Source organism: Physeter macrocephalus, chromosome 7 (assembly GCF_002837175.3).
Source record: "Physeter macrocephalus isolate SW-GA chromosome 7, ASM283717v5, whole genome shotgun sequence".
Classification (NCBI taxonomy): Eukaryota; Metazoa; Chordata; class Mammalia; order Artiodactyla; family Physeteridae; genus Physeter; species Physeter macrocephalus.
In genome coordinates, this window is record NC_041220.1 from 80675429 (window position 1) to 80697945 (window position 22517).

At 46.3% G+C, this 22517-nt stretch overlaps 1 protein-coding gene across 15 annotated transcripts in view; it reads right to left on the minus strand.

Annotated features, from left to right (window-relative positions):
- Positions 1-22517, minus strand: part of TBC1D1 (TBC1 domain family member 1) — a 285275-nt gene that overhangs the window by 8725 nt on the left and 254033 nt on the right. For 9 of the 15 annotated variants that reach the window (XM_055086106.1, XM_055086103.1, XM_055086109.1 and 6 more), the window contains one exon: positions 17031-17204. In XM_055086106.1, the coding sequence (XP_054942081.1) occupies positions 17031-17204 (174 nt within the window). Of the gene's footprint in view, positions 1-12848; positions 13376-14736; positions 14874-16475; positions 16782-17030; positions 17205-22517 lie in introns of those variants that run through there. The other 6 variants (XM_024116511.2, XM_024116519.3, XM_055086111.1 and 3 more) reach the window with 3 other exon arrangements.

Sequence of the window (22517 nt, forward strand, 5' to 3'; positions counted from 1 at the left end):
CTCCGCGGCATGTGGGATCCTCCCGGACCGGGGCACGAACCCGTGTCCCCTGCATCGGCAGGCGGACTCTTAACCACTGCGCCACCAGGGAAGCCCAGCAATCTGTGTTTTAACACACCCTCCAGAGGATTCTGATAACCTCGGGTCTCAGAACCACTGCAGGCTTTCTCACCATTGGCAATACCGACCCTGCGGGCACAAACTTCTTTGTTGTAGGGGTCCGTCTGTGCCCTGTGGGATGTTTTAGCAGCAGCTCTGGCCTCTACCCACTAGAACACAGCAGCACACACCCTTCCTCCCCCTACTTGTTACCACCCAAAATGTTTCCGTACACACTTCCTCTAGTAGGTATATCTTCTTTTGGAAGAAGAGATTAGAAACTAATAAAGTGATTACCTTAGGGTAGTAGGACACGGGTGGAGGGGGCTTTGGAGGGCTTCGTTTTCTTTTGTATATTTCTGTTGCGTGCTCGAGTTTTTACCATGTGTATTGCTGAACTAAATCTCTAGGCCCAAGATGGGTCCGCTCTTTCCCAGGGTGCCGGGTCAGCAAACCGAAACTCAGATCTAACATCCACGTCCCATAAATGCTCCGCTTGACCAGACACGCAGTGTGTCCAGTCAGCCAGTCCCCGAAGGCCAAGCCAGCTCCAGGCCTCCTCACCCCCAACAGGGGTGGCTATGTGGCCCCAGCCAATCAGATGTTTTCTGTTTGTCTCTTGCTCGTTCTTTATTCTTTATCCTGTAAAAGCTTCTTGCCGTCTGCCCCATTTTTTCACTTCTCTGAAAGCAGATTATCCATTTCATGCAGTGTTAAATAAAGTTTGTATCATCTAACTTGTCTTCTTTAATCTTTTTTCAACAGGATGTAACAATAATGGGGAAGAAATGTTTTAGAAAGACTACATACTGAAAGAGTGGAAACTAGGTTTCTTTACCACCGTTCTGACACCAACTCCAGCGGGTGTGGGTTTTCCCACACCACTAAGCGATTCTCGGAGGCCTGCGGGGTGTCCTACAGTTCAACTCAATTCTGACGCTACCTGGAGAGAGCGTCAGACCCCACAGGTTAAGAGCTCAGCCCCACCAGACCACCCCCGACCCTCCCGCCACTTCAGATGCCAACTGTCAGTTCAGGTTGTCACCTGGCTGTAGATTGGAGGTTCCCACGACTCCCAACTTGGGGTCAATCAATTTACTAGAGTGGCTCACAGAATTCAGGAAACCAGTTTTCTAACTAGATTACTGATTTATTACTAAAGGATATAACTCAGGAAGAGAGCCAGATGGAGAGATGCACAGGGCAAGGTATGGGGAAAGGGTTTGGAGATTCCAGCCCTCTCTGAGCACTCCACTCTCCCTGAATGCCCATGTGGTCACCAAACCAGAAGCTCTCAGAATCCAGTCCTTTGGTGTTTTTATGGAGGCTTCATTACATAGGCCTGATCGGTTAAATTATTGGCCATTGGTGACTGATTCAACCTCCAGCCCCTCTCCCCTCCCTGGTAATCAGGGTGTGGGGCTGAAAGTTCTAACCCTCTATTCCTGGTTGGCTCCCCTGGCAACCAGCCCCCCTTACGTGCTTTCCAAAATTCACCTCATAACATAACAAATGCCACCTTTATCAGCTTAATCACAGGAAATTCCAAGGTTTTAGCAGCTCTGCTCAGAGATCAAATATATATTTCTTATTATAAATCACAAAATCACACTTCCTATAGAGCTTCTCAGCATCCGTAACATGTGCTAACACATTTTTAATCTCCAAGGGGAGCCGAATCCTGGAAATGCTGTGCCTCAAAACACTTCCAGAAGTACCCATCTGGCCAACACTGATGCCTTGAGCTTCCTCAGTGCAGGAAACAGTTGAAGGTGGCCAAGGCTGGGCATTTCACTGGACGCAGGCTGGTCCTTCCACTTGGGCGAGACATGCGCTCTGAGATATGACAGTTCTTTCAGCAACTTTGGACTGGCCCCTGGGCAGCTCGTTCTTGAGAGGAGTCCCGCAGGTAGTCTTGGTCTCTCTGGTTTGTACCTCACTTTGTGGATGAACCACCTGCAAGTTCCCCAGGAGCTGGAGGAATGGGGGTTTGGGGGCTCCACCGCCCTTTGGACCCCATTCCCCACGCGGCCCACGGCCCCAGGACCGAGCTAGCCATCGGCCCTGCAGGCTCCCTCCTGACTTCTTTGCCTTCTCCTGTCCCCTCCAGGTGTTGAGGCAGATTCTCCTCCTCCTCCTCCTCCACCTGCCCCTTTTCGGGGGATGGGGAGGAGGGAGGTAAGGGAGGATGAAATTTTAAACCCTGGTGATCATTCATTTCTGATCTTTTCCACTATTTATCCCAAAGTTCCTCAGGCACACAGCACACCTAGTGGTCTATTAAAAACAGTGGAAGTTGGCTGTGGGTTTGTCATCTATGGCCTTTATTATGTTGAGGAATGTTCCCTCTGTGCCTACTTTCTGCAGGGTTTTTATCATAAATGGGTGTTGAATTTTGTCAAAAGCTTTCTCTGCATCTATTGAGATGATCATATGGTTTTTCTCCTTCAATTTGTTAATATGGTGTATCACATCACGTTGATTGATTTGCGTATATTGAAGAATCCTTGCATTCCTGGAATAAACCCCAGTTGATCATGGTGTATGATCCTTTTAATGTGCTGTTGGATTCTGTTTGCTAGTATTTTGTTGAGGATTTTTGCATCTATGTTCATCAGTGATAGTGGCCTGTAGTTTTCTTTCTTTGTGACGTCTTTGTCTGGTTTTGGTATCAGGGTGATGGTGGCCTCATAGAATGAGTTTGGGAGTGTTCCTCCCTCTGCTATCTTTTGGAAGAGTTTGAGAAGGATAGGTGTTAGCTCTTCTCTAAATGTTTGATAGAATTCGCCTGTGAAGCCATCTGGTCCTGGGCTTTTGTTTGTTGGAAGATTTTTAATCACAGTTTCAATTTCAGTGCTTGTGATTGGTCTGTTCATATTTTCTATTTCTTCCTGGTTCAGTCTCGGCAGCTTGTGCATTTCTAAGAATTTGTCCATTTCTGCCAGGATGTCCATTTTATTGGCATACAGCTGCTTGTAGTAATCTCTAATAATCTTTTGTATTTCTGCAGTGTCAGTTGTTACATCTCCTTTTTCATTTCTAATTCTATTGATTTGAGTCTTCTCCCTTTTATTCTTGATGAGTCTGGCTAATGGTTTATCAATTTTATTTATCTTCTCAAAGAACCAGCTTTTAGTTTTATTGATCTTTGCTACTGTTTTCTTCATTTCTTTTTCATTTATTTCTGATCTGATCTTTATGATTTCTTTCCTTCTGCTAAATTTGGGGTTCTTTTGTTCTTCTTTCTCTAATTGCTTTAGGTGCAAAGGTAGGTTGTTTATTCGAGATGTTTCCTGTTTCTTAAGGTAGGATTGTATTGCTATAAACTTCCCTCTTAGAACTGCTTTTGCTGCATCCCATAGGTTTTGGGTCGTCGTGTCTCCATTGTCATTTGTTTCTAAGTATTTTTTGATTTCCTCTTTGATTTCTTCAGTGATCACTTCGTTATTAAGTAGTGTATTGTTTAGCCTCCATGTGTTTGTATTTTTTACAGATCTTTTCCTGTAATTGATATCTAGTCTCATAGCGTTGTGGTCAGAAAAGATACTTGATATGATTTCAATTTTCTTAAATTTGCCAAGGCTAGATTTGTGACCCAATATATGATCTATCCTGGAGAATGTTCCATGAGCACTTGAGAAAAATGTGTATTCTGTTGTTTTTGGATGGAATGTCCTATAAATATCAATTAAGTCCATCTTGTGTAATGTATCATTTAAAGCTTGTGTTTCCTTATTTATTTTCATCAAGAGGGAAGAGATATGGGAACATATGTATATGTATAACTGATTCACTTTGTTGTAAAGCAGAAACTAACACACCGTTGTAAAGCAATTATACTCCAATAAAGATGTTTAAAAAAAAAAGAATCAATTGTTTCTAAATACAGACAATGAACAATTGGAAACTGGAATTTTAAAAACAATATATAATAAAAAAATTGAAAAAAAAAAAAAAGAAAACCACAACAAAATAAAACGGTTAACGATGAAAACTTATTATGCCAGGCCTTAGTATGGCCTGACTTGGAAATTTAGTTTCAGAGGCTTTTGTGAATATACCAAGGAAAGAGGACCTAGGTGTATCTTATTCCCACAGGCCGCCAATAAATATTTGCTTAACTGAGAAAAAATTAATATATAGTCTAGGAGAGAACCTGACAGATGCTTAACATTATTGAGTGATAGCAGTGCTCAAACTCATCTGTGATCAAACACTATGAAGTATCCTCCTAAGGATAAATTTATTACAAATAAGAAGTGAAAATTCAATTATGGAGATACTTTCAGTTTCAGCTCTGATATGCAAAAAGCTTGGAAGTTGTCACTGTCTATGAAAGAATTTTTAAATTGTAAAAAAAAAAAAGTGGAAGTTAACCAAGCCCAGCCTTCAACCCTTGCTACCCAATCAACAACGATGATCATTCTGCAGCTGCAAACATCAAATCCCAATCATTTCTTTCCTCATTAAATGAGTTGATAGTCATCTAAGGGGCTCATAACAGGGCCTGCCTGGCATGTGGTGACTGGTTTTATTTTTGTTTTGTTTAGCCATCATTATATCATCATACGCTACACTCAACGTTTCTCACTATTTAACAGGCTCTGGAATTATCCAGATTTTCAATGAACAGAATTATACCGTGAATGTGGAATGAAGAGATAAGCAAGTGGCATGACCCACAAAGTAAGAAAGATCTCTACAGCGATGGGAAAGTGAGAGTAAAACAGAACTAAATATCCACAGAACTGTAGATAAAGAGATGCTCTTCACAGCCACGGATGCTAACTCAGTTGTCTTCAATTCTGTACTCGTCCAGTGAGACTCCCCCCGCCCCCCCACATACAAGTGGTTCTCAAATTTTAGCACAGATCAGAATCCCTCGGAATCCCTTGGAGGGCTTGCTAAAAAAGAACACTATCTCCACCCTCTAGAGTTTCTGAATTAGTAGGTTGCGGTAGAGCCAAAGAATTTGCATTTCTAACAAGTTTTCAGATGCTCCTGATGCTATTGGTCTCAGGACTGTACTTTGGGAACCACTGCCCTTCAGGTGAACTTAGACCCTGGTATTTAAACATGCCTTTTGCTTGAATCAGGTCATGGGTCCAGCTTGTCAACATCAGTCAAGGTCCTGTCATTCATCGTGTTTGCTTTGCAGCATCTGAGAGGCATGCCCCCTTCGACAGGTCCTTGTACAGGTCACTGATGCAAATGTGGACTAGGCTGGCTAAGGACAAAATCCAGGTCAGGTTAATTAAACCCCTAGCTTTTAGGCTCACGTCAATTCACTATAGTTACAGCCATAGTCCTCAATCCTGATTAAACTTTAAAATCACAGGGGAAGCTTAAAAAACAACCAAAAAAAAAAAAACTTAAAAAAACAAACCTCTCCAGGTGATTCTAATGTGCAGCTAGGGCTGAGAACCCCCATATAGAGGTCTTACCGGTTTAACCTGTTAAATCAATCCAAATGAACTGTCCTGCCCATGTAACTTTATTTAAGGTTACTGTGAGGGATGCTGTCAAAAGTTTTGCTGACATCAAGGTATGTTTTCCTGCCCTTTCAAAACCATAAAATTATATTGGCCTACCATGACATAGTTTTAGGGAATCGTACTAATTTTAAAGATCACCTTTTAACTATGTTTACAGTCTGCTGAGGAATTTTGCCTGGGGTTGATGATTTCAAGCTCACAGAATTGGATCCATTTAGTTTATATAATCCCAGTGTAATGCAATAAATGTAAATAAATGCTTACTAACTTTGTCTCAGCCACAGTGCTCAGTGCTCTTCAAAAATATTCAAACAATCCTATGAAATAGCTTTTATTATTTCTATTTTACAGACGCAAAATCAGGGTTGGATTCTAGCTGACTCCAGGGCCCATGCTCATAACCACTAGTGTTGCTTCTATTTATGATTGCCAGGCTCCATCTTGTTCCTCAAATGTTTTATGATGTCTTACAAGGATGTTAAAGATATGAGGAGGCATGAAGGAACTGGAATAAAGCCAGACCAGAAAAGCTCAAAATGAATCATGGGTCAGAATAAAATTCTTGCACATTTGCTAGCTGAAGGGTCACCGGGTCTGGCTTTGAGTGTTCTGGAAATGTCAAGTCAAAATAGGATCACATGTTCAATTGCACAATTGACATTGGATTGAACACAAACATTGCTCACAAGTACCTGGGAAGCCCTGGGGCTTCTTAAAGACACTGAGGATTAAAGGAATGCCTGCAAGAACATCTTCATGGTCCGTGCAGACAAGAGTGTCACAGGACTCAATAAACCATAATTTACACCATCCGTTTCCTCTCTTATTAAAACAAACCAAAAAACAAAAAACTGGGAAATTTGGCTAGCTTTATAATTCTTCAAAGATTTCTGCATTCCCATTTCCAGTACCCCTTCCCCACCACTGGCAACTCACTCCAAAAGAATATTAACAGCAACTGAGCAAGTCTTTGCCCACATTTTCTCAGTATCCCGGAATGTAATTTGAGCATTCAAGACTTCCTTTTGGAGAGTTTCACTAAGTTTCTTGACTCGCCTTCCCTTCTGGACTCTCATGCATCAAATCACACCTAATTTTAAGAATGAGGTTTCCCTTTGCATGAAGTTGACGTGGCCGTGTCCACAGGCTGGCTCTCAGGTCTGCAGGTGAGGTTAGCATAAACGGAAATAACAATGTCACTCCCCATCAGGTGCCCATTGCACCAACTCATCCCTCCTTGTAGCTTGATGATGCAAAGTAAAGAATAGCAGATTCCCTTGTGTCAGGTGACACAATCAGTGATGAAGCCAATAATTTATCATTTATATGTATGAGACTATACAATAATGGGAGTTTTATCTTGAAAGACATTAGTATTTTCTTGTCATCTGAAAAAGACATGGTGTTAAAAGTGATGGGGTTTTTGAAAGGAGATCTCTTGACACAAGATTCATGGTTAGAATTATGCATCCTTTGGAAAGTACTCTGCTATCTTCTAACATTAAGCCACCCATCTCCTCCTTAGCTGGTTCCTTTTCTTATCCTTTGGATCCCACCTTGAGCACCGGTTCCTCAGCTGAGCCTTCCCTGACCACTCTGTGCAGGCAGCTCCCACCCCATGACGGATTTTTGTTTACTTATTTCCATTACCTATCTCCCCTGCTAGACAAAAGGACCGCAGGCATTTACCTTGTGGTTTCAGCACCTAGATCAGGGCTTGGTTCATAGTAGGGGCACCATAACCACCTGCTGGAAAGAGTGAAAACCGTCAAGCAGATGAACATCAGTGACTGTGGAGCTGGGCTCTGAGGGGCAGGTAGGTCCAATCCTAAAGCATGAGAAGACAATGGGGCTGTCCCAGTATTAGGAGTGATCACAGAAGCATATGGGGGAAGAAAGAGGGATCCTGAGTGAAAAACCTCATTTTATCCTTTCTAATAACCAAGATGAATAGATGATTAGAGCATATGAAATTTACGAGCAAAGTTGATTACCATGTACTGCAAAGGAAGGAAAATGGATCATGAAATCCTTGGTGGAAAGTACAGGAAGAGCTGAAGTGGGCACAACATCATTACTTATATCGGTCCTCCATCTTCCCACCACCAAGCACACCTGCCTCTACATCCCTCATGTGCTGCTTTACCCTCTGCCCAGATTCCCCAAGATGGTACCGCAGGATGTCACCCTGCAGGGGCTAAGAACCAAAGCCATAGTTTCACAGTGGCCAGCGTCAGCTATTCCTGCAGTTGGAAGAAATGAGGAACACAGAGGTTTGGGAAGAAGTGCTGTCTAGAAGAGCAGGAAGAAGACACCCAAAACACAGATCCAAATACGGAATAAGACAAAAACAACGGCAGGAAGATGTAGCCAGAAGAGTGAGGAAAAGCAGATGAATCTGACTGCGAGAAAGAACAAGACAAAGCTGTCTCCCCGTCCCCTTGTCAGACTGTTCAGGCTAAGCCAGTGGTTCTGAGGGGCGGCCCTGCAGTCAGCAAGTGCAGTGACTGACAAGGGCTGTTTGTACCACGCACTGTGTAGCTCCTCTCTGCTCAGCCCAGCACTTTGCAAGCTCCTGGAGGACAGCAGGAAAGGGGCACCGCGGGCACAGGGGCAGGTGAGCAGGCAGCCACATGAAGAAGAAAGACTCCCACACCAGCATCTCCTCCACCCTCCTCCTCCCCATTACGGAGAGCACAGGGCTCCGAGGAGGGAGCCCGAGGAAAGACTACTGAGAATGTGCGATGGAGAGGGCTTTTTCAGAAAAGGATGTTTGAAGCGTTGCTACTGTTTAGGTCATCTCTTAGCCAAAAACTATGTCAACGTGCTACTCAAGGATCTTGGAAATGCTTTTATAACTTGTTCAAAGCTTTCCAAATGAAGAGCTTGAGTGCTTTAAAGTCCTTGATTAAAAATATAAAACTCTTGGGGCTTCCCTGGTGGCGCAGTGGTTGAGAATCTGCCTGCCGATGCAGGGGACACGGGTTGGAGCCCTGGTCCGGGAAGATCCCACGTGCCGCGGAGCAACTAGGCCCGTGAGCCACAACTACTGAGCCTGCACGTCTGGAGCCTGTGCTCTGCAACAAGAGAGGCCACAACAGTGAGAGGCCCGCGCACCGCGATGAAGAGTGGCCCCCGCTCACCGCAACTGGAGAAAGCCCTCGCACAGAAACGAAGACCCAACACAGCCATAAATTAATTAATTAATTAATAAAAATGAATATCTGCTTATAAAAAATATATATATAAAACTCTTAACACATTTTGATTACATTGGTCTGCCCTTAGAGAAGATGGAAATTTACTAGCCAGATTTCAACAAAACCCTGTGCACAATTGGTGAATACATGTGAATTAATGAGCAGCATGACTCAGTGTGACCAGAAGTGCCCTTTCTGCATTTAGAGGTTAGAGGCCATCCTGTTTTCAGCCATGGCAGTGCATTCAAACTAACCACCATACTAGGCTGAACTTGGAAATTCACATCTGAATTACTGTACCACAGTCTTAAAACAATACTTAAAATGAAGTGTTTATTGTTCTCCTCAGAAACATTGGATATCAACTTTTTAATCATCAGTATTTTTAAACTATTTTGTTTCACCTCATTGAAAACTTCTATCTTATGACAAAATTTAGTGAAATTTTAAAATAACTATACATAGTGGTATAAATTCAAAAGCTTTGCTAATAAGGGTTTACAACCAAAACAGTTGATTATTCACTTTAGAGATATGAAGGCCGTTATCCATGAAGCCTAGGTTCTCAGAACACTCTTTTTTCATCTTTTGTTATCGATTTCAAATAATGGCTGCTGTGGCTGCTCCATATCCTAGCTCTTACATCTCCCTAACCCTTCTGAGCATTTCTAAAGACAGCAACAAAAAAACTTTACACAGTGGAAAGTTTCACTTCTATAAAACCAAAGGCAATTAATTGTGTTGATTTTTTTTAACATGACAATGCAAGGGTTTTCAGACGTCTAAAAGTAACTAAAGAAATGACTGTCAAGAGCAAAACTGTCCCCAGTCAACTCAGACCCTGTCGCAGTAGCGTTCCTCTGCCCTGGCTCTAACTCATGACAGATTAAGGCCCCTGGAGACCTTACATCTCAGGAGAGAAGCTGAGCTGGGCTCCTTACTATACAGATCACCTTCCTGGAAAGTGAAGCAGAACTTTCCTTGCCTTGAACCTTAAATGCCGTCAGAAATGATTCCCAAAACTCACTGGAATGAAAGCTGCGTGGTGTCAACTACCTGGCAATCGGGAGGCTGAAGCCCCACCCTGACCCTGCAGGCAACCATTAGGTGGTTTCTGAACCTCTCTTCTCCTCAGTTCTTCCCTCTGTAAGATGAGGTGGAAGGTAGTTTTCTAGTATGAAATAGCAGGTTCCCTCCAATCCAAGATAATTTGGAGCTATTCCAAACCCTTAAAGCAGTTTCAGTTTAAGACAATGTGGCCTGTAAATTATCTTCCCACACAGAAAGATTCTGGATCTTAATTTGTAGAATGTTTGGTAACACTTTGACAGAGGGAAGCAGGTGAAGGGTTGGGGGTGGTCCCGGGTGTCAGCTGTGGCTGCTGCAGTTTTTAGTCTTCAGTGTTGCACCATCAGTGACAAAGTCAAAATCAATCTATGAATCCGAGCCCTATGGATCTCACTCATCATATAGACTTAGCTGGAAGGCCCCTGTCAAATAACTCACATACGCATGCTATCATTCGGGTTAGGCAGGTTCCAAAATTATAGGGGTTTGTCTTCTGTCAGCTTGGTTAAGCCAGGACTACCTTTCCTGGCGTCCCCTTCCCTAGTGGTTCTAAATGAGAATCGGCTCAAAGACATGCTTGTGTGATTTTTTGGAAGGTAAAGTGATGCAAGGAACTCTCTTCTCTGAGGGTCATCATAGTCAAGTGTGGCGACACATACACACGAGGTGCTGAAGGTCCCAGCTCGTCCTCATTCTCCTCCGCTCTACCTCCAAGTTCTTCTTCCCAAGTTCTGACCTTGAGGGATGACCTAGGGTGGCTCCAGGCCCACCACCAGACACTGGCCCTCGACGCGGAGACGGTTACTATGTGGCGGCTGCAGCTGCCTAGAGCCCCGCGTGCCCCCCCGTCCCGGCCCACGTCAGCATCTGTGTGTGTTCCGCCGCTCAGATGGGCCACCTGGGGACTCCTCTTGGTCTGCACACCTCCTCCTGCACCCTCCCCTCTGCAGCTCCTCACACAGTGGTGTCTGCTCTCATTCCTGAAACAGCTCCTGCATCCTACAGCCCTCAGAGCGACTTTCTCCCCAGATTCTCCAACCAAAACAAACACAAACCCCAAACGGACACTGTTGTTCTATCTACGTGTAACTCCTCAGAGGGCCCCAAACCGAGTGTTCTGCATGGAAGCTGTTTTTCTATGTGTTCTATGTCACAGTGTGCTTCCCGGGGGCTCCATGTCTTTGCCTAAGAGGGTATAAATTGTACCAAAAGACAGACAACCTCCAAGTGCACACACACGTGTGCATACACAGTTGTGCGTTGGAGGAAAACATAACAGGAAACTTCCTTAGTTTAAAACCTTGCCCCTGCGAATCCTCAGGCAGTGACGTGAACTATGACTCTGTGCCCAGCTAAGGCACAGGCGGACTGTCCAACTGTAATCACAGGCCTATGTCCACCGTCCTCTCCGCCCGGCGCAATCTCACAACAGTGCCCGCTGGCACACACCACGGATGTGGCTGGTCTCAGCAGCCCTACTATGCACACCGCGCAGAGGTGTGCTGCACCTGGGTAGCAATACTGGGTATGCAAGACGCCAATCCCTCAGCGATCTCACCGCTGGTTGGGCAACATCCATACTCTGACCCCCAGGCGTTCGCCGGGCAGTCCTTCACTCCTGGGCTGAAAAGCAAAAACCCAACGTTTAAAAAAAAGAAAAAGAACACTGTAAAAGTGCGGGCATGAATTATTTGTTTTATTGCTTTTTACTTAATGCAGAGTCGATGTTTTTGAGCAATGGTAATAAGATGCCCAAAATTCAACATTATTGAACATTTAAACAGTAAAGTATGTGGAAAGAAGCTCTCACATGTTAACTCCTTTAAGTTGTAGCTGGTGGAACAACACAGGATAAAGGCTACTGGACTTGTCATCATGGTTTATGACATGGGGAACAGCAAAGAGTCCCCACTGTCAACCAACTGTTTAGGCACCAGGGGCAGCACGTGTGCCTCCCTTGGAAATGTCTTGGGAGATCTAGAAAGACTCCAGATATGAAAGCCCTTCCTTTCACCTCAGGCTTGAAAGAGACGCCCACCACAGAGGGTGTGTCGAAGAACTCCAGTGTAATAGAAGTAGTTACGATGATACAGTAAAGAAAAGGTTCTGCTGCCCTGGAAGTGAACTTGCCTACACGGCCCCTCTCTAACCCACCACCCGCTCCAGGAGATCATGGGGAAAAGCCTCACACGGCGACCAGATGACAGCAGGGCCACTGAGAGCAGCCTTTTGCTGGCTGAAGGCACCGGGTCCTCATCATCCTGAGGGAGGGGGTTGCTGGGTTGTGAGTTACATTCAAAACGCACATCCCACCACAAAAAACTGCTCTCAGCTGCCGTACAGTTGATGCAATTTCAGGCCAAAAGTCTGAAGACTTTGAAAGCCCCAGAAGGTCTGGGACCCCTGAAAGTCCTGACGTGTAGGGTGACCTCCGCAAGGAATCCGATTCCCAAGGGGTGGAGACTCAAAGGGACACACGGCTGCGTTACATCACACAACAGCAAAAATGAATACACGACTCTGAAGTATGGACATGAAACACCACAACAAAGTAAACCTCTCAGACTCTACAACTGCAGGTCGCACGCTAGCAATACCTGGCAGAGTCTAAAAATTGGTGGTTTTCCCATAAAACGTTTATCTACAATGACTGTGATCAATACTTAAGGGCTAAGCAAAAAGTATATGAAAACTATTCTTCTTAAAAGACAAACTTCATTAAATACCAAGCACAGTGATCAAACGTAAGATGTCAAATTTAAATAAATCGCTTCCGATTTTTCCCAGTGGTAATCCGGGGCTTCCACAACAAGAATGGTCAAGGGCCAACCGCACCCCTGCCAGTGCCGCTGAAGGTGTAAGTCACACAAACCCTCCTTGGAAGAACAAAGGGCCACATGTTGGCCAGAGGAATCATCACCTCCAGCCTCACCGGCTTTTGAAATCCCACAGTATTATGAATGCCCTTTACAGACACAGTGATACTGAAGAAGGAAACGATAAAGAAACACAAAGGTGCTTTATTTCAAGTCCATGCCATCTAAATCTACTGAGTACAGTAACCAGGACCGGAGAGGGGACGTATTAGAACCTAAACGACGACAACAACACTGGGACATTCGCCCCCTGCACTGCGAATCTTAGTTCAGAAGAATCCGCGCACGGGCAAGCCAGTCTCCTCCCTGAGAAGCACGCTTCACGCTCCATTCTCCCTCCGGCATCTTCATCTCTCTCAGTTAAGGCCTGGACAGTGTCAGGGCGGTGGCGACCCGGTTCTGGAGCTGTGCTCTGGTGGGGACTGAGCTCCAGCCATCAGTGGCCCGCAGGCTCGGGCAGTGTGGGATCAGGCTCCGGGCCGCCCAGCTCTGCCGTCTGCCCCTGGAGCCGCTCCACTGCCTGCAGCAGGGCTGACCTCTCCAGCTCCAAGGCCAGGGTCGCTTGCTTCAGCTTGCTTTCACTGGTCAGGAGCTTCTCAATGGTGGCTTCCAGGCTCTGGATCCTCCCATTAGCCACCTAGAGAATAAAAGAAATGAGAATGGAACTGCCCGGGGAGAACATGGGAGATCCACTCTGCGCTCCACCGTCCAGCCTCGAAGGCACTCTGGAGCCCTGTTCTGGCAGAGACACATCTCTCCACGTTTACTCTCAGTTCTGGCCACAGGGGAAGACTCCATTTCCTAGACTCCCTCGCAGGCGGGCTGGGCCGCCCTGAGATCCTCCAGCACCCTCTTCCCCTGTCGTGGCTACTCTGGAAGCCGCCTGTGGAGATGGCAGCTTCCCAATGCAGAGGGAGTCCGATTCCCGAGTCACCCGCTACGGGAGGACAGCTGTGAAATGGCCCGAGAATGCTTCGTGGAGACAAGGTGGAGCGTCTGCGGTGCTGAGCCCTGGGGTCTGGAGCGTTGTTACTGCAGCACAGTCCGGCCCACTTTGACAAATACATGTATTTACAGGTACAAACTGATTTCAGACAGACCATCAAAATGGTTTCTATGTGAAGGCCCACGTAGTAACAGCTCTCTCCTCTGAACCTTTAATACTCCCTACAGTAACAAGGACGGGCATTTCCCCGGGAACGTGTGTGGAGCGCTCAGGGTGGCCGAGCTCTGCTGAGGGTCAGGTGCGTGGCCTCACTGGCCACAGACGCCAGCAGTGTCCCCACTCCCACCCGTCCGCATCCTCAGCACACAATCAGTGTCAGGCCGACCTTCCAGGTGCTTCTCTCTTGCAACGGACCCTCCTCTTCTCTCTAGTCCCCTCGGGCTGCAGCAGGCAACCAGTGAGTTGGCCCCAGTGAAGCGGAGGAGTTTCCTGAGAAAAGCAGCCTCCTATGTTGCTGTCCCCGGGCCTCCTGGCCGATTCCAGCTCTCCGCTGCATTCTCAAGTGCTCAGGCCCGAGGTCAGTAAGGCACTGCACTGGCTCGCTCATCTGCCTGGCCGTCTACATGTCCCCGTAGATTTTAGGTGGGAACAACGGTACATATTTTTTCCCTCATTTTCAAAACAAGGGAAACAGCTTCTTGAACAAGACAACACTTGTGCTAGACAGACAATTCTATGACTCAAAGCCTAGGTCTGGCTGTGACACTGGAACACTGAAAACAGAAAGAAGAAAGGACAGGGAGCGGTCACGCTCAGTGGGTACGTCCAAGAAGTCCTCTCCGACCCTCACACTCCACCCCACGGTCAAGGCCTGGGACAGGTCCCCCCTCATCCCCTCCAGGGACCACTCCTTCTGAAGGCCACAGCACTCCCAGGGGCACCTCCCCGCTTAGCAGTGAGCTGATGTGCATGGTCATTTACTGGCCAGCATGAACGTCAGGTCTCCTCCTTGGTGAGACCGAAGCTGTCTCACGGAAGAAAACACATCTCACCCTGCACGTGGGTCTGGCATCCCAAAGCACCCGGCTCACGGGCACTCAATGACTGGTAGTCGATTATTCCAAAAAATGCGCGTCCCTTAGCATTTGGCAACATCAGCCATGTCTAAGCAATCGTCATAAGTACGCTGCTGGACAAAAGAGCGAAGACAGTTTAGTCTCCAGTGGCCAGACGACATTCTTAAGTGTTTAAAAAGAAAATAGATGGGGCTTTGGTATGTCCAACAACTGTATGAATGGAACAAAGCCAGGAAACAGGTCAATTTTGATACTTGGGCAAAAAAGCAAAGATTTATGTTGGAAAATTAAGTATTGCATTGAACAGCTATCCCTGGACTCTGAAAACTAGTTTAAAAAAAAAGAAAAAAAGGGAAAAGAGGTGTGAGTCTCACAGAACTTATGTGGTCTGGCTGAAAGTACTTCCACATGACTCAGAGGGTAATGGGAAGACTATATGCAGGCACCCACAAACTGACACACCACAATCCCTAGCCCAACTCTTTGAGAGCAGCAGTGTCTTACAAATTTTGGCGGCCTCTAGCACCCAGCACAGCTGGGACCGGCATAAGCTCTAGTCTTGAATGATACCTCCAGAAGCAGAGAGCCACGTGGTCAAGAGAAAGATCATTCCAAGGAGAGCATCTGTTGTTACCAATTACCTCTTGATGTGTTTCTTGAGGACGTAAATGTCTGAGCAGCTTTTCACAACTCCCTCTCTTCACAAAAGGGGTACAGTATCACAGGAGCAGCGCAAAATTACTTCCCCTCTTCATCGCAAAAAAACCCACATGGTATCAGCCTAATGAAATGAACCTTTTATTTGAGCACTATCCTAACGAGACAAATGCTTCAACTTCAAATCTGAGCTTTGTTAGAAATGTTTCCATCCTGCTGTACTTCAGGGACCTACTGTTTGTTTGGAAGGCATTTAAAATTACCACCTACACTGCAGACCCTTACATGCAAGATAAGGCTCTTCGTTCCCCGGCACCTCCCCTTCAGGTTACAGCTAAGACACCCTGGAGAAATCGTACTCAGGCATAGTTTCAGTTAGGACAGCTCAATCTCAGAGGACAAAAAAGCTGACTTTTGGAATGTGACTGGTAGTCAGGCCTGAGTAAGGATAGACTTTTCTTTGTTCCTCTACAGCAAATATCTACTAGGTTTCTACTGGGGTAAAAATCCCTGCTGGGGGGAATACATTTTAGACAGGGGTTGATTTATTAAGCTCCAAATGCTGGCCTTTCTCCCATCACTGCCAAGCTTGTGTCTGCAAAGCAGCAACTTTCTACCGTGAAAACTAAGAGGCTTAGCTCAGGATGGAAAGCTTATTCTCAGGACAGTCCAGGAATACCACAGATTACATATTTTGGAAAACATATAAAGTTTTCTCCACAGCAAGCTCAAAAATAATTTTTTAAAACACCCCCTTCCCCCGCTCCACACACAATTCCTTAACAATGACAGCTTTACCACCCATATTGACATTTAAAAAGCAGACTGTATGGTTAGTTTATTCTATCTGATTGTTAGAGGAGTGCTACCCCCTACCCCAGCAAAAAGGCATCTTTTTGTCCCTGCCACACAGATGAGGGAATCAGAGCAGAGCAGGTGACAGTGTGGCTGACACTGGACCTAGCAAGGTCTGGGTCTCTGGACGCGCGGCGTCTCTGCGCTTGCTCCATCTCGCCCTCCTGCATGCACGGTCTGGGTCTGCCTTTCTACTTACTGTATGTCCTCATCCGCATTTATCCATGGTAAGATGGAAGCTTCCAGAGGGGAGAACTGTGTCCCTTCATGAACTGAATTTTTGCATTTGCACCAGGGACTCACAAATCCTGATCACAGGCTCTGGTTTACTCTGTTAGGGAGATTCTGTGGCACTTTCCTCACTTGATATCACTCCGTGGACCTAGCTGGTTTCGCTCCTGAAAGCTCATGCCTTTGACTGTCTCGTCATTACTCCGAGCACAATCGCTGGCTATTCGGCTAATAGTACGACGGCACCCTGAACCCAAGTTCAGCTCAGGATCTGTCTCCTGAAAGGGTTAAGTGAAGAAATAGCCTCTCAGAAAGTTCCAGGACAGTCTGACCTTAGCAAAAGATAATCTGTCTGCTTCCTAACAAAAAGGAACAATTCTCCTGGGCTACCTTTGATCCCAACTACAAACAACCAGAAGAGAAAGGGCCTACGGCCATGGGAAAACCCAGCCCGCCGGTGCCTCTGGTGAGTTAATGAACTACCACACACTCAAGGTTCGGGAGGCTGCCTTGTAAATATGCCCTACCTGCAGTTGTTCAAGGAGGTCAAGGTTCTGTTTGCGTAAGCTGCTGTTGGTTTTCTCTAATCTGTCCATTCTTTGGTTGTCACTGAGAGGAGAGGAATCGATAAGTTCTTCCTGAAGCACGTGGTACTCAACTTCATAAGCCTGTAACTGTTTAGAGATGTCCATGACAAACACCTGTGACACACAGAAAAGTCATCAGGCACTGAAAATGAGAAAAACCACACACACACACACACACACACACACACACACACACACACACACACACACACACGGCCACGTCGATGGGTGTCCACGAAGCACCTACTCTGTGCCTGATACAATTAGTGATAAACAAGGAAAACTCTCTGCACTGAGAAGGGAATAATTTTACTTGGGAAGAGAGGATTTAAGAAGCATTTGGAGGACTTCCCTGGTGGTCCAGTGGTAAAGAATCCGCCTTACAATGCAGGGGATGCGGGTTTGATCCCTGGTTGGGGAAATAAGATCCCACAGGCTGCGGGGCAACTAAGCCCGCCCACCTCAACTACTGAGCTGGCACGCCTCAACTAGAGAGCCTGTGTGATGCAAACTACAGAAGCCCACGCGCTCTGGAGCCCGCACACCACAACTAGAGAGAGAAAACCCGCATGCCACAGCTAGAGAGAAGCCCACGCACCACAATGAAGAGCCCACGCACCACAAGGAAAGATCCCGTGTGCCACGACAAAGATCTCGTGTGCCGCAACCAAGACCCAATGAAGCCAAAAATAAATTAAATAAATAAATAATATAATAAATTTTTTTAAAAAGAAGCATTTGGAAATAAACCAAAGGTAACAGTAAGTGTAGGTCTCTGATACTCATTTTTCAAAAGCCAAAACCTTCTTTTTTAAAATGCTTATATGAGTTTATTTTTACTTCTTATTTCAGTACTTAGATCATTTTTCTCTGAAAATTCTATTAGATTAGATACACAACTATGGGTCAAAGAGAGACTAAAACAAAACAAAAGAATCACAGCCCCATTTGCCCAGTCACCAGGTCAAAGTTTAATTATAGTTCAGATGGATTTTCAGAGTTACAAGAAAAGCTAAGTAATGGAACTGTTTACTAAAAAACCCTATTCTGCACATAAGATATGCAGAAATGAGCCAAAACCCAAATGTCACCCACATAGATGAGTGAATACAAAACAATGCCTGAGTTGCCTTCCTTTCTATAATAGTAACAGTCATGAAAAAAAACCACCCGTGTGAAAAACAACCCCGAAGTGCACAAGTGAGTGAGCTGTTCATATCTGTACTTGCTCTTGATGAGCTGGATGGAAGCTGGAAGGATGAGGGGTCAGAAGGCAGAGGCTGCTGCTGCCCCAGGCGTGAAGCCCCAGCGTGGATCTGAGAATTCAGTCACCACATAAAAAAAGCCAGATCAGAACACACATTTAAAGAATGAAATTAGTCTCTATAAGAGCAGAAACTAACTCTTCACAGCATTTCCTTAAGAAATAAATTCCAACACAGTTAAAATCAATGAAAAACTCATTTCCCTTGATGGTACCCTGTTAGCATTCAAACATGAATGAGTCCCATCTTTCCTGAAATCAATTTTCAAAAACCATGTTTACTTTCTCACCATTCCCAGAAATCTTATTTTCTCTTCCAATCTTATTTTCTCTTCCTTGAGATTAATTTTTCAGCTTCCTGGTTTTCAATTTAATTCAATGGCTAATACTAAATAGGCACAAAAGTCACTATAGGCCAAAAAAGTAATACACATTGTATTTGTGACGTGCGTGCGTGTTTGTGTGTGGAGTTGACTGCATTGATCTGATTCTCTGCTGTCCCTCAGAGCGACCGAGAGCTGGCAGGGATTATCATCTCTATTCTACACTCAAGAAAACTGACTCAGAAGCTTTCAGGCAGCCCTTGAATGGGGGCTGGCGACTCCCTGAATGATCCTGAGCAAGTTACTTGACCTTTCCTGGCCTCAGTTCCTGGCCTCCACCACATGGAGGTGGTAACACCTACCTGACAGCATAGCTGTGGGGAACCATGAGACACAGGCCTGGCAAGCTGAGTTGGTGCCCTAACTTAGCTAAGGGATCTGCTTCCACACAGCTGTTACAAAACCCCTCCCATCCAACCTTGTGCTGCAGCAAAATGACAAAGGATGTCACACCATGGAACTTCTGAACAGCTCAGAGTAAAAACCACACACATTAAAACCGAGATTGCTGTGGCATTAGTGTGTAATTATAAACACGGTGCGGGATAAATGTCACACACACACTTTTTTTCTTCCACAGAGGTTTTTAAATGAGCTCCTAACCTGGAAAACCTGGGGACAAAACCTCTGGCCTTTGATCCAGATTGATGAGCGGCTATGGTTAATGGCTCTCAGCTGTGCACAGAGCAGAGCGCTCGCTGAGGCCTACGTTAACCCCCAGGAACCATCCTGGGTCACAATCATCTCTGCTTAACTGCATCATTACCTCCTGGCTGCCAAAACACACACACAGCCCTTGCAGTCGTGCCTGGGAATTTATTCCCGACCATGGCAGCATATGGCTGGCGGTGACAGGAGCGCCCTGGTCCTCAAATGACACTTTCTCACGTTGCTGTATATTCTTCATAACCATAATTATACATGGCTTCATGGTATTCTACCAACTCGACGTATCAATAACCATGTTAATCCAGTCATCATATGCTGGGTATCTAGTTACTTGTAAGTCTTTGTTATAAACGACAACTTTAAACATCCTCATATGTATGGCTTTCCCATATTTTGGATTATTTCCTAAGCATACATTCCAAGAAATGGGATTACTGAGTCAAAGGGTACAAATATTTTACTGGCTCGTGATACATATTGCCAAATTGCTTCCCAGACGGGAATAATCCACATACAATGCCATTAGCAACGTAAGAGTGTGCCAGATACAGTATACCCTTGGCACTGGGTATTGGGATGAAAATGTTTCATTTTGTTATTCTAAGAAGGTAAAGCATTATATGTTATTTAAATTCAAATTATGCACGAAGCTAAATATTTTCCCAGATATCTGTTTGCTAGACGAGTCTCCTCCTTTAGAGAATTCGTTTCTGTTCTTGGCGCGCCTGCTCTTGGAGACTTAGTGTTTCTCTTTGCTGTCTGTGGACACTCTGTAATAAAGCCATTAACCCGGATGGCTGCAGAACTAGTCACATACTTTCCACCCTCCCCACCCCCAGACCCTTCCCCCCAACCTGGTGGTCTCAGTGGCATACCAAGAGCTGGATGGGGGAGCCTCTGCCTGGGTATCAAAAATAAGGGGGCACAGTGTCTGTGGTGAATTTAAAAACAAAAATAAACCCAACTAAAAGTTGGTCTGCTTTTTATTATCACCACATGCAAACAATTCTAAACAATGTCAGTAGTAAAGTACTCCTCCCTGCCGTACCCCACCCTCTTGGTACGGCACTGACTGGCCTTTTAAAAAACTAATTTTCAGTAGTGCAAGCTGCCCAAGCAGTAAGGGCTCCTCCCAAGGCAGAAGGGGCAGTCTCACCACTGATTTTGAAGAGCATCTTTTGAACAAAGGAACTTTGTTAAGATTCTGGTTTCTCTCCTACAAGCTCAACTAGAACAGACTTGTCTGGTGTGCTTACAATGAAGTCGCCCACAGCAGAGCTTTCCAAGGTGCCCCTGTGTTGTGTGTGTGTGCGCACGCGTGTCTCCTGGGCATCTTGCTGAAATGCAGATTCCGACTCAGCGGGTCTGGAGTGGGGGGCCCAGATTCTGCAAAAGTTCCTATGTGATGGTGCTGGTCTGGGGCCGCACTTGGAGCAGGGCCCAAAGGACGCTGAAAATAGGCTATATGCCCCGTCCTCCAAAGCCCCCCTTCACCTGCTCTCTTCCTTACACTGACCTGAGGCTGCACAGGCACACGGCACTCGCTGTGATGAGATGACACCCCTGACCTCCCTCCTCTTCCTTTCTGTTTATTCCCAGGGCTTCCCCCTTCTTGTGAGGCGATTTTTATGGCTCACGTTCAACTGACAGTTAAGTCACACTGAGGAGCTGCCACAGAGCCTCAGAAACCCTTGTCTCCACACCCTGGACTCTGTCAACTCTGGGCCTGCCCCTCGGTGGCGGCTCCCAGTCTGTCTGCGCTGAGCGGGAGCTCCAGGGCCCTGTCCCTGGGGACTCTCCCCACCCTGGATGCAGACTGTGTCCCAGCTGCTCGAGCTGAGGCTTCCACGGAGACAGTACTTAATGAAAATGGAGCCTGGCTATCACAGAGATCCAGCCCAGCTCCATCCTTCCACACACAGGACAGCAGCATGCAAAGAACGCAATACCACTTCCATCCTGTGGGCTCTCCAAGGCTGCAGAGAAATCGCGCTGCCCCTCAGGCCTCCCCTCTGAGTAGAACTTGAGACTAGAGCACCCTCTGCAGGGAGGGGATGGGAGGGGGCAGAGAGCAGGCAGAAAGCTTGACAGCCTGCAGAGGTCAAGTTCCAGATGAAACACGTTGGAGGGAAGGAGGGTGGAGAGCTGCCTGGCATTGAGTCTTGCTTCCCAGCGAGACCTGTGGCAGGCTGAAAACCTGGACCTCAGATGCAGATGCTGTGTCCCTACTTCCAATCCCCGCGCCTCCCCCCGGGAAAGCTGAACCGGCGCCTAGAACTTCTCTCTCGCTCCCGTGCCTTTGCACGTACTATAATGGGGGGTTAGCTGACTAGAGCCTGTGGACCAAGGCTGTCCCGCCACATGCTTTGCAAATAAACCTTTACTGCAACACAGCCGCTTCATTCCGACAAATACTGGCTCTGGTGGCCTTCACGCTGCAGAGGCTGAGCTGACCTCACGTGACTTTATGGTCCACAAAGCCTGAAACACTTCCTCCCTGGCCCTCTGCAGAAAAGGCCCAGCTGAACTCAACTCCCTCAGCTCCCCGGCCCCCACTCCCCACTCACTGCTCACTCCCTGCACAGCTCGCTCCTGCAGCCCTTGCACAACACCACTGGAGCTCCCACCACTCTTGCAGTTACTGGTTACACGCTCCTTTTCTACACAGGATGGGCTCTGGTGTCCCAGAGCACGTTACACTCTTGGCTCTGCCACCTCGTACAGGGTGCTGGGTGTTTACTCCCTCCGGGCCCCAGAGTTGTCAAGGAGCCAATGGAATAAAGCATGCCAAGTTCAAAACGGATGCCTGAAATAACTCAGGCACACACACAACTGTCCTCTCTCCATACTGTGTCCATTTCTATTCTCCCAACATTAAAGAGCACCTTCACACCCTCAGTAAGTATCCTTTACAGACGAGGGGAGGAAAATGGATTTTTTTTTTCTGGGGCTCAATATCCAGAAGGTAACCACATCGGTGAGGCTGCCTGCCTTTTAGCCAGGCCCCAGGCAGCAGGTTAAGGCGCTCACAGGCACAGACTTGGGTTTAGGGAACCAAGGCTCTTGCATTTTCCCCTGCAGCCAAAAGACATAGGTATGTGCAATGAAAGC